The sequence below is a fragment of the Heteronotia binoei genome, chromosome 12, assembly GCF_032191835.1.
Source record: "Heteronotia binoei isolate CCM8104 ecotype False Entrance Well chromosome 12, APGP_CSIRO_Hbin_v1, whole genome shotgun sequence".
Classification (NCBI taxonomy): Eukaryota; Metazoa; Chordata; class Lepidosauria; order Squamata; family Gekkonidae; genus Heteronotia; species Heteronotia binoei.
Genome location: NC_083234.1, coordinates 26,055,336 through 26,068,379, shown reverse-complemented (window position 1 = coordinate 26,068,379; position 13,044 = coordinate 26,055,336). Strand labels below are relative to the sequence as shown.

Sequence of the window (13,044 nt, the reverse complement as noted above, 5' to 3'; positions counted from 1 at the left end):
GGCAATTGGTGCGAAATCCGCGCAGATCCTGCGCGGTGAAGAGGGGCGTCGCTGCCGATTAAGGTCAGTGCGAAAACGCCCTTTGAATCACAATTGTCTAATGTGCTGTCCAAACACCATTATACATGCATCTACAAACAGCACTCTTATTCCTGGTGGTTCCAAAATTATTCCAATATATATATATTTTTGTAGCTAACTGTTCTTTGTCCCCAGTTTTTAGAAATCATTATCCTAGGCTTCAACAGTCCTGCAAAGCAGATTTTGACATCTACATGAGAGCAGCACTTACAATTTTATAAAAAGAGGGTGGCAGAACACCTCAATCTTGCCATTTTAGACTAAATGAACAGGTACTATCCTGCTGCACACACAGTGGGTGGATTTAAGATGATGGTTGCATCTCAAATGCTAAAGAGGTCCTAACAACTTCGTTACCATGTGATAAAAAAACAGAAGTAGGACACCTCTAATTGAACACGAAACATGAAAGCAAAAGAACTGCCTTGCTGGATCAAATTAAGATCCATTTAGTCCTGTTTTCTTTTTCAACAGATTACAAGTACAGCATGAAAGAAACAGTTTCAAACCTATTGTCTGTCCCCAGCATTTTGTACTCCGGGGTATGCAATCTCTGAATCTGCAGGTTTCATTTAGCTATCCTAGTTCAGAGCCTACACCAATCTTCTTAAAAGCACAGCCTACTGAGAGAACTACCTTAAAGTATACTGTCCTTTAATCAGTCTAACTCTCACCAATCTAAACGATCCAAGCCAATAAATCGAAACTGCTCAAATTAGCCGGTTCAAATTGTGCGAGGCAGCTGGTAATTACACTGGCAAGGGTCAAGCCACGTCGCTAGTTATCTGTCACTTTAATTTAATTATTTAATTAACGTATTTTACTAAATGTGAATGAGCATGCCCATCTACTGTTGCTATTGTTTCTGTATGGTACCACAGTAAGGAGTTTGGGTTCCATCATGTATTTCTTACAGTTTTTTATTTAAAAAAATTAATGTTTTGAAGTATAACGTTTAATGTACAGTGTACATCTTTTAGACATATAATTGCTTGTTCTAACAATATATAATCCATAAGGATGAAGAGTCGCACAATGGGGGTCATTCCTTAAAACTTCTGTGCATGCAAGGGGGGATGATTTTTGCTGACTGTCCTCTTCCACAGCAGAGTCAGATTTCCCGCAAGAGAAATATCTTGAGCTGCTGCAGGAAAGGAGAAAGGGGGAAGTCAGACTTCCATGGACAGAAGTCCTCCCACCCATAGAAATTGTAGGCAAAATTGACATTACAGATAAGGCAGCAGTTTATATCTACTCCAGAAAAAGTACAAGGGGCGGGGTGGGAAATCACCTTGAGAAATTACAGGATTCTGGACAGGAAGATTTTGAAGGATAGGGTGTATTTACAAAATTGTTCCCCATGGCACACCATGTCCAAAGAGAAGACATTGGGGCAGTCCCTGGTAGTGATTCAGACAACTCAGATATGAAGTGGACTGAACAGGAACAGGAATTTTACAGCTTACTCATTCCTGTCCGGGGGTGGGGGACTATGTAAAGGAGGCACTTGAAACCCTAAATAGCCCAGGCTAACCCAATCTCATTAGATCTCAGAAGCTAAGCAAGGCTGGTCTTTAGTATTTAGATGGAAGACCACCAAGAAAGTTTAGGATTGCTACACAGCGGCAGGCAATGGCAAATCACCTCTGTAAGTCTCTGGCCTTGAAAACACTATGAGGAGTTGCTATAAGCTATCTGCTTGACAGCTCTTTTCACCACCACCAGAGAACCCAAAAAACAGACAGGAGAGCGGGAAGAAGCTCTTTGCTGCTGGAAGATGGAAGCGGCAGGCAAGCTCTTGCCTCTGCTCCCATAGCACACTGCCCAAAGGCAGCTGAAACACAGGGATATAGCAACAATGAGAGGTGTGGGTAGCTTTTCTAGCCTTGGGAGACTCTGAAGGCCCCAAATGTGAAACAATAGCTGGTATCTTCAGATGCCTTAAAGTGGCAGTACAAAAAGTATGTCATGGGTGCTCAGCAGGTAGGGGGTGGCAGTAACACCCAGCTGGCATACATAAAACATCACTGCTGCACCAATAGCATTGAAAAATGCATACCTTTACAGGCCAAATTCAGCACAAGGAAACAGAAAAAGAAAGATTCATGGTTTCAGTTTGGACCAAGAAGAATCAAAGTCAAGGCTGGGATGCCAAATCAAACCAGCTGTTAAGAAACTTAAAATTATCCCTGATTTTTGCCACACCTTTTGATCAAATGATCCTTAATAGGGATGGTCATGAACCGGCTTACAAACGAAAGTGCACAATGAATTTTGGCTCATCGTGGTTAGGGAACTGAAATTCATGACAGGTCAACCAGCACAAACATTCCATAAACTTTCAAGCAGTTTCTGGCAGTTCATGAATGGATACATATCGCTCAGTCAAAATGTTTACCAAACTTCAAAGCAAACTTCACAGCAACAGAGCAGTGACTATAGACGAGTGAGTGGCAGGGCGAGGGTCCCTGTGCATTTTCAGTGTGTAGCTTATTTTTATTTTATTTATATCCCGCCCTCCCCTCAATGGGCTCAGGGCAGCTCACAACCAATAAAAACAACAACAAATTTACAACAATAATCAGCAACTATCCAAGACCTTTAATGGTTATGGCGCCCATAGTGTTAAGCACAGTGGTATCGGCTGAGCTTACACTTTTGAACCTGCTCTTGATATTTCCCTTGAAAGCACTTTCCTGGGTGCTTCTTTTTTTGGGGAGGGCATAATTCAGAACCCCAAAGTCCAATCTCCACATAACTTGGAGTGTATATAAAGGAGTATCAGAGGGAGGTCCTCTGCAAGTTTGCAATGCTTGCACAGTGTTCGTCCTATGCAATCCTGAACCTCCTGAATCTCTGTGTGTGATTTCCCCAGAAAGCACTTTCCTAGGGGCACCTTCTTTTTTTTGGGGGGGGGGGGCTGTAAATTGGGCCCCATAATCCCAGTCCTCACCAAACATGGAGGGCTGGTAGATGAGAGTCAGCCAGAAATCTCCCATGAATTTGGTCTCTAGCATGACCAGGGGGGGCTGTTCTACCACATCATGAACCTCACAAACCAAACCAGTTCATTTAGCACCTAAAAGTTCAGGATGGTTCGTAGATCACAAACTGGGCATACCGTAAACCACAAACTAAACTGCATTTTCCAGGTTCATGCCCATCCCTAATCCTCAAGGCAACTTAACCAACAACAGGTTAGATGGAACACAAACCATTCCTGTTCAGCAACTCTTGGATTTCCATCCATCTGCTGAGGCCAGAACATCCTTCCTCTTCCATTTGCATTCCTTGGGCTATAAGAGTTAATGATCTGGTTATACTATGCAAAGAACCAGGGAGTACTACTGAATTCTTCCCACAACATTCACTTTACTGATACAAAGACCCATGGTGAAGATTCTGAATTAAACTAGACTCCTGGCATTTCAGAATCCTGTTCGAGAACATGGAAGCAATATCCTCCCAAGGTTTCAAGAACTGGTGTCTTGTAAAAGCCAAGATGCTGAGGCCACCATCCCCCAGAATCTTCCACTCAAGCACAGCAACCAGAGGACTCTGTTTTCTATTGTATTTCTCTGCAGACACTCTCTGCTTCATTCTCTCCACTTGATCTATCCCTGGGAGCTGTTTGCGTAGTAATTCTCATACGGCTTATAATGAGGACCAGAAGTCAAAAGACACGCTCTGCAGTCAGCAGTGCTCCCAGTTGGAAAACCCAAGAGAGGACAAGACTAGGCTTACTCTTGTACAAAAGTTACTTGCAGGGCAGAGTGCTGTTAACAATATTGCTCCAAAACAGCCAGCTGTGCAAGTTTTGACAGTCAGCAAGAGCTTTCCATCGAGTTCAGTGATGGAGAAGAAAAAAAGGGATCCTTACTAATACCAAGCTGTGAAAGAACTGGGAGTGGAGGTGGGCTGCAGAAAAGAGCTGATTTTGCCTCCCCAAAGCTTGGCTCCTTGCTAAAAAATTGAGATGCTATAGTGCAGTTGACTATTTCTCCTCAAAGAAGAGTTGGTTTCTATACCCTGCTCTTCACTACCCAAAGGAGGATCAGAGTGGCTTACAATCACTTTCCTTTTCTCTCCCTGTCACCCAGCTGGCTTTACGTGAAGGAGGAGTGGGGAATCAAACTCGGATCTCCAGAATCTCAGTTCTGTTGCTTTTAACTAAGCGGGCTCTCCTTCTGGCATGGGGGCCAAGCAAGCAACCACTCTTCCTTTTTTGTGCTACCCCCTGAGAAAGGACACCTTGCTCCATCACAATATTACAAATTATTATTATAATTATTTAGATTTAATTAATCACCTATAATGGGTGGTGACAGAGATGTACATGCTGCCTTGTCAGAGCAAATGATACATTTCCTGTGAATGGGTGTAGAGTATGGGTGTGCATTTGGTTTGGGTGAACCGAACACAACCCCAAAAACAGCTGATTTGGCTGTATTTGGGCTGTATTTGGGCCGTATATCAGATCCTCTGATATGATTTGGCTGCCAAATACAGCAGCCGTAAATAGCCGCTGAAATTCAGCCCTATGGGCCATTTAAGTCAATGGCAAAATAGAATATAATTAATTGCAGCTGGGGGGAGGGAATTTGAGGTAGAGGCACCAAATTTGCAGGACTGCAGGAGCCTTTCCCCTACAGAACCCCCAAGTTTCAAAACGATTGGATGAGGGGGTCCCATTCTAGGGGCACTCTACCTCAAACAGCTTCCCCTCCAGCCACAATTAATTATACCCTATTTTGCCATTGACTTCAAAGGCCCATAGAGTAAAATAGCCAAATATCTTCAAAATCAGATTTGTCTACCAGAACTGCTTCGGAGATGTTTGCCCCCCCCCCCCCCGAATTTTTAAGCCTTGAATACCCCCAAATCTGAATTTTCCCATTTTTTCCCACATCCCTAGTGTGGAGTGTCACATAGACACACAACACATGAATGCTGAATGAGACCAAAGCTCCATCAAAGTTTCTACTGCTTACTCAGACTAGCAGCAGCTCTCCAGGGTCTCGGGCTGTGGTCTTTCACATCACATACTACCTGGTCCTTTCAACTGGAGTTACTGGGAATTGAACTGCGGATCTTCTGCATGCCAAGAAGATGCTCTACAACTGAGCCATGGCCCTTCCCTTGCTATGGCTTGCTATGCCTACCCAGTAAAAACATAAGAGAAGCCATGTTGGATCAGGCCAATGGCCCATGCAGTCCAACAGTGTCACACAGTGGCCAAAAAAACAGGTGCCATCAGGTGTTCCACTAGTGGGGCCAGGACACTAGAAGCGCTCCCACTGTTACCCCCCTAAGCACCAAGAAGACAGAGCATTACTGACCCAGACAGAGGGTTCCATCTATATCCTGTGGCTAATAGCCACTAATAATAATAATAATAATAAATTTTATTTATTATTTAGAGGTCCACTGATGGACCTCTGCTCCATATGTTTATCCAACACGCTTGTCTGTATCTGAACACCCATTCACAACAGTAGCAGTGCATAGTTGTGCTCTTGCACCAGCACATTTATACCATGCAGCACCCCTCATGGTGAGCCACATCCTCAATATAATGCAATCTCCCCCCCCCTCCCCAGGACTAGAGGTAATCACACCCAGCAAGCAGATCAGGAAGAGACTGATAGATCAGGCAAAGGTTTCCCAAACCAATCCAGAAACTAAGGGATATGCAATACTCTAGTATTTCTACATACTACAAATAGTTACCCTAACCTTAAAGCCATCTCTGATCAGTGGAATGCACGTCAATAGGTGTAGGCATTGAAACCTCCTCTTTAAGAGATATACCCCCTTTTTGTTTTGTTTTGAGCCATAACACAGGTGCCTGGTCAGCTTAAGCAGATGCAACAAGCCCATGTGCGGGGTCTTCAATTTCAAATTGCCCAGTCTAAAATCAAGTGATCCATTCCCAGATCTTTGTCATATGAATTGATTTCAGGAACTCGATGTGTGCATATGGGATGGTATTTATTTATTTATTTATTTATTTATTTATTTATTTATTTATTTATTTATTTATTTATTTATTTATATTAAGATTTATACCCCGCCCTTCTCACCTAAGTGTCTCAGGGCGGCTTACAACATAATAATTAAAACAACTTCAGTTTAAAACATTTAAAAATACAATTAAAACCATAAATTAGTAAGAAACAAGATAGAATAAAACCGGCGGCCTATAGATACATTTTGTTCTATTTATTTGGATGGATGGATGATTTGAATGAGAAGCCACCACATCAATGTTTTGGGGTGTGTGTGTGTCAGGTGTACCGGGCAAGCAGGACTGCAGGTGCATCCTTCCTCCATCCTTGGATAGATGGGAGCAAGGGAATGACTATGGAATGTGTCATCTGATGCGGCATAATAGCTGAACCCTATCAAGGCCCTGCTAAATGACTGAACTTAGGAGTCCCCTATCAATAGCACTTAACAGCCTCTTCCAGGTCCCCTGCAATTGTTAAAAGCAAACTCCAAGTTGTAATCAAATGAAGCTAATGAAGTGGCAGCATTCGGGAACTAAAAGATTATGCGGGGAAACTCGCAATAAAGCAAGCCTCTCCATAATAGGATGTTCATTCGGTGTGTGTGTGTTCTGTTCACAACTTCCCAAAGCAGATGGTTCCACTAGCTTACTGCCAGGTCTCTAAACAGCCACCGCATGCTGGATCGAGAAATCGCTGCTGAGCATGGAACAGTCACAGCGTCAGCAAACTGCACAGACGGCCACAATGCTGAGACAATTGGAGCCCATTACCATATAACAACATCATCAACACAAAGAATTTCTATTGCAACATTTGGCAGGTCTGTAACTGGCTTCATCTGCTCAGCCTGGGGAAATCGGTGCAGGTCTGCTGCATTCAGGTAGAAGGCGATCTGACTTCTGCACCCCATCTATTCAACTTCATGCATTAAAAAAAAAACCTGAACTAACAATGATCCATGTGTTGGCTCAGTCTCACAGTAAACGTTTCGTAAAGCAGCAGCCAACACACAAATGTTTACAAAATCGCTGGTAACCGACAGGTGTCAATTCCAGGTGGCAGACCAATTTAAAATTGTTTCTAAAAATCAGCAAGGGAAGACACAAGCATGTCTGGTGCTGTCCCTTCATCATATACACATCCTATGAAAACTGTACCTTCCACGTCCTCTAGTTCCTCATTGAGAGAATGTGCATTTCCCCCTTTGAATGAGACCAAGAAGGATGAGAACATATGAAGCTGCCTTATACAGAGTCAGTACTCTTTACTCTGGCTGGTAGCAATTCATCAGAATCTCAGGCAACCCCCCCCCCCCCCGGCCTTTTCCAATATCTGAACCTTGAGATTTTTTTAGAACTGAACCTGCAGCCTTCTGCATGCAAAGCTAATGCTGTACCACCAAGCCACAGCCTCCATACAGCAGGTCTCCAAATAAGAGCCTATCAAGGTAATGACACTTAATCTCAGCACAAAACGGAGAAGGAAGCAAAGGCCAATGATCTTCATGCTTCCTCTCTCTCTGCTGCTTGGGAACAGCTGAATCAGCTCAAAGGCAAGCCCTTGCTCCGTCGTGTTGCCCTGACCATTGGTCCACACACCCCTGCTATTTCCAGGATCGAACTTGGTCATGGGATCACATCTCTCGTCACTGCAGCGACACCTCAACTTGCCACACCCTTATATTTCCTTGCTGTTTCTGCCTTCAGGTAGCAGAGCATTCCTTGTAGACAGTCATACTTTTATCAGGGCAAATTCTCCATCTACGCAACAAATGAGTCAGCTCATGGGAGTTCAAGGAAGCAGCTCCAGGCCGTCAAATATCAAATAAGACTGTTGGTACAAGCAATTTTCCAGTGGTGGGCAACATAAAGCACTCATGCCCAAACAACTAATCTTACCTGTATTGGGTGACAGCTGGGTTGGCTTTGGCTGAGCAGTGAAACTTCACGGTGTTGTCCTCCAAGACAGGCTGAGGTTCAACTGACAGATTGACATGAGGTGGATCTGCAAGGAGACAACAGCAAATGCATTAGCTATTGGACCTCTGAGTACAGAACTGTACCTTTCCGATGCATTGCTTCCAAATTTTCTGTTCCTGGGATGGATGGCAGTGTCTTAACCAACCAGAACCACTGTTTGACTTCATCATGCCAGAAGTCTAATGTCTCCAAAGTGAAATCCCCTTTTTGAGAGGGGAGGATGGCTTTAAGGTTAGCGTAGGTTTGGGAGCAATTATTTCTCAACCTGCAATTTCTTTCTTCAACTGACCCTGGAAAGGTCATTTGTTGGTAAGGTCCCCTGTCTTTCTATCTGGGCATGTCCACAAAGGCTTTATCGACCCAAAGATTTAACAAGAGCAGGAAAAGACTGGGACTCACATCAAACTGGTCATGATTCTTATTGCAGCAAAAGAGCTGAACTGTGCTTGCAACAGGAGCCCAACGGTACAACTGTTCCTGATCAGAATGCGTGGGGAAGGGGGAGGAATCTCATGTGTGAATCCTCCCCTATGAAAAATAACTCTGTTCACAAAAAAAAATAGCATGTAAGGGGAAAAGGCAAGACTAGTCTCGCATGCATGCTAGTTTACTCAGTGTGAGATCTCCCCCCCCCCCATTGTAGGAGAATAATTAAGCATACAGGCTTATGTGGCTCTGGGAGTGCAAATTGTGTTTTTGTCAGTTCTCCCTGTTGAAGGCTGTGGCTTAGGAAGGGAAAGAAGAATACTGCAAATAAATGACTGGCTAAGTAGATGGTGTCATCAGGAAAGGTTTGGATTTTTGGACCATGGGTTATGCTTTCGAGATGAAGCTCTTCTATTGGAAGATGCTTGGCACCTCACAAAGGTTGGAAAATATGCTTTTGGTGAAAGCACTGCAAACCTAATAAGGAGGGCTTAAAACTAAATCCTACGGGGGAGCGAGACAAAAATTCAAAGTCTAGTATGCCAATAACTGCAGATAAGAGCACTGAAGTTTTGCAGGGAGTGGTTTTGCTGGGAGTGGCTCATATGTAGGTAAATACAGACAGAAAAACCTGAGGAAGCCTAAAACATGGATTCTGATATCTCTACATTAATGTGCAGACTATGGGAAACAACCAGGAGGAACCTGAAGTCCTAATACAAGAAGGGGACTATGACCTCATAGGCATTACTGCAAATTGGTGGGATGACACTCACACTTGGAAAATTAGGACTGAGGGGTACTCTCTGTGGCAGAATTTTGTTTGGGTTGGGTCTCTTATGAAGTTGGCCACAAGAATTCTAAGATCTTCAGCACTTTAAGCACATTCATATTGCTCTCACCCAAAAGCATAGGCTGAGAATCTAGGTCCGTATGTGAAAGTTGAAAAGCTATCTCAAGGCAGGAAAGGCCTTATATGGTATGGTTCTTATATGGTATTCGCAGGAAGATAACTGGACATCTGGGTTTGCATCAACAGCAACTGGAATTCATAACATTAGATGAAACAGTGATAAGTGATAAAGTTTTCCAGGGAAAAAGTCTTTATAAACCTTGAAATTTCTAGCAGATGGGGCTGATGGCATGAGAGGCAGGAGCCTCTATGCTGCTCAGCTCAGAGGTTAACAAGCCTTTGTTGATTTCAGCCTGGGCTGACTTGGATAGAGACAGGAGACTGTCTCTGTGCTGGTCATTCCAAACAAATGGGTCTTGGGACTTAGGCTTTCCATAAGAACTATGCTCTGTACTTGACTGTAGAAATATGCTTTATGCTTGATTATCTTCTGTATCTGTGTAACTGTTCTCTGAAATGTACTAAAGTTTCTAAGCTGTTTTGCCTCTCTGCATATATTTTAAGCCTTCTGTCTAAAGAAGAAACTTGGAGACTAATAAAGCCCATCTGTTATTAAGTGTGGGGTGACATGATAGAGGTTTACAAGATAATGCATGGGATGGAGAAAGAAGAGTACTTTTCTCCCTTTCTCACAATACAAGAACTCGTGGGCATTCGATGAAATTGCTGAGCAGTCAGGTTAAAACGGATAAAAGGAAGTACTTCTTCAACCAAAGGGTGATTAACATGTGGAATTCACTGCCACAGGAGGTGGGGGCAGCTACAAGCATAGCCAGCTTCAAGAGGGGGTTAGATAAAAATATGGAGCAGAGGTCCATCAGTGGCTATTAGCCACAGTGTATGTATGTATGTGTGTGTGTGTGTGTGTGTGTATATATACACACACACACACACACACACACATATTTATACTTTTTTTTTTTTGGCCACTGTGTGACACAGAGTGTTGGACTGGATGGGCCATTGGCCTGATCCAACATGGCTGTTCTTATGTTCTTAAGCGTGTATTAGCCTTCTGATAACCGCAGGTTGTTTTGGTTTCTGGGGTTGGTTTTGGTTTTGTGTTGCTGAGGGTACAAAAAAAATCCCGCAACATTCTCAAAAGCTTATACCCCCAAAATCTTGTTGCTCTTGAAAGTGCCACTGAATCTAGCCATTGTATATAAATCAATTGGGTCACTTGCTATCATACACTGTGCAATAACACTGTGATCTGGAACCAAAGATATTTTGGTTTTCACATCCGCGTTTTCATCTCCCTAAATTGGGCCTGGAGAGCGCCTGGAATTAAAAAGATTCCCAGACTGTAGAGATTGTTTATTTATTTGAAACATTTATTTGAAATATTTGTATGCCACCTTTCCACTCAATCAGGCTCCACAAGGCAGTGTACATTAAAAAAAAAACCATTGAAAGAGGACAAAATGACTGCTTCGGAGGGTGGGTTCTATGGTGTTACACCCTGCTGAGGTCCCTCCTCTCCCCAAGCTCTGCCCAAAGGAAAATGGGAGGGAATGAATTCATTGTAGAGCATCCATGGTTCGAATGCAAGAAGCTGCCTTATACTGAATCAGACACTTGGTCCATCAAAGTCAGTCTTGTCTACTTGATGGCAGTGGCTTTCCAGGGTCTCAGTTAGAGGCCCTTCATAGTACCCACTACCTTTCAACTGGAAAAGCCAGGGATTGAACCTTGGGCCTTCTGCATGCCAAGCAGATGTTCTGCCACTGGGCCATGGCTCCTCCCGATCTGAAATCCATGCTTGAATTGTCATTGTACGAGTGCCGCCTAATAGCAAGCTGTCTCTGGCCATTCCAAGGAGTTCTGCTCCCTTGTGAACCAGTTACAACAGCTTCAAAGGGCAGCCCTTTGGCCAGGCTGGCCAGACTCTGCAGAGAAACCCATGCCACTGGTGAAAAGAAGTCTAATTCCTATGCGGCAAATTAAGTTGTCACAGAAAAATTGAAACAGGAGGCTCTTGTCATTTCACAGATCTGTTCCCTCTGTACTGTCTGAGCCAGCCTGGCTCCCCTTCCCGGTTGTGTTCTGGCTGACACGATTGCTGGAGGCGGTTGCTCCATTATGCTCCGCTTGGCACCTTCCACCAACTGAGATATAACAATCCATGTGGCCTGCTGGTGGGCAGGTTAGGAAGGATAAACATGAACACCCCCCATAAGTCTGTTTTCCATTCTGTCAAAGACTATCTGTCTGAAGATCACACCATAGTCAAGGCTAAACTGGAGAAGCCTCTTCTGAGATTAGCAGTGTCTCTCTCCCAAGAGGTGGTCACTGTATAGTAAGGAAGAGGTAGGCAACATTGGGAAGCCCAAAAGAAACTACAGAATGGAGTGGGAGCTAGAAAGGAAAAGCAGGAGAATGGAGGATTAAGACTAGAAGAACACTGAACTAAGGGCAGTAGTAGTCGCCAGGAGCCTGGGATTAACTGGTAGGGAAATCTGGCCAATTAGATTGGAATCTGACCAAGTGGTGCATCTAGGAGACAGGGGCCCAGGAGACAGCACACATATAAAAATTAATAGGGTGCTTCCCTACACACAGCTACAGCAACAACGGAACTAATTTCCTTCTAGAATTTCCATATAGTCCACTGTAACTCCTGGATTTAACTGGGGTGCAGCTGAACAGAGCAGTCTAAAATACTTGCCTGGATCATGGAACCGTGTTATCACAACCCCTACAGAAGATGGGTTAGTCTCTGTGGACTGGAGTTGATCAGTCCAAAGGCCTCTTACTGAATGCCTACTGGTTTTTAATATTCCTCATATGATCAAAGATGGTTCTGGATTAATAGCATATCGTTCCTGATGGTTCCTCAAACTAGAACTCAACCTTATTTCTGAGATCCAGGGATCTAGCCCAATTACAAACCTCCTCTGCATTTACTTATAACTGTGTTCATCATCATCAGTATTTACCCGCTTAAAAGAAATGCAAATCATGTAAAGCAACATGCAATGCATGTTGCAACTGGAGCAAACAAGATGGAAAATTAGACCAAAGTGGCACCACCAGGGCTTTTTTTGTAGAAAAGGCCCAGCAGGAACTCATTTTCATATTAGGCCACACCCTCAGATATCACCATTGTTTCACACAGGTCTTTTTTTGTAGAAAAAGCCCAGCAGGAATACCAAGTCAGCCGGAACTGCATTCCTGCTCATAAAAAACGCTGGATACCACCATACTTCACTCCTTATGTTGCCATGTGTATCTCTCTAAGCAACAAAGATACTGGGGAGGGGAGCTCAACAGGATTGTGATGCCAGAGAGTCTGCTCTCTGAAGCTGCTATTTCTTCCAGAGGAACTGACATATAGCATGAAGTTCAGCTGCAAATCCAGGAAAACTCCAGGCTGCACTTGGAGGTTGGCAGCCCCAATGGAGGATAGGTTTATCAGTGGTTCCTAGCCACAAGGAATAGAGACAATGGACCTTTGAGAAGCAGTTTTGGAAGGCTACATCAGGGGAGAGTTTGGCTTCTATGCCCTGCAGTTTAGTCCTCCAGAGGAACTAGTTGGCCACTGTGTGATGCAGGAAGCTGGACTAGATGGACTGCTGGTCCGATCCAGCAGGGGTTTCCTTATGAACTTAAATCAAGGGGGCTAGAGTGGAGT

At 43.8% G+C, this 13,044-nt stretch overlaps 1 protein-coding gene across 2 annotated transcripts in view; it reads right to left on the bottom strand.

Moving 5' to 3' along the window:
- The window catches only part of KIRREL3 (kirre like nephrin family adhesion molecule 3), a 1,087,808-nt gene that overhangs the window by 218,759 nt on the left and 856,005 nt on the right, over window positions 1–13,044 (bottom strand). For both annotated transcript variants that reach the window (XM_060251091.1, XM_060251092.1), the window contains exon 7: window positions 7,991–8,096. In XM_060251091.1, coding sequence (XP_060107074.1) covers window positions 7,991–8,096 — 106 coding nt within the window. The remainder of the gene's footprint in view (window positions 1–7,990; window positions 8,097–13,044) is intronic.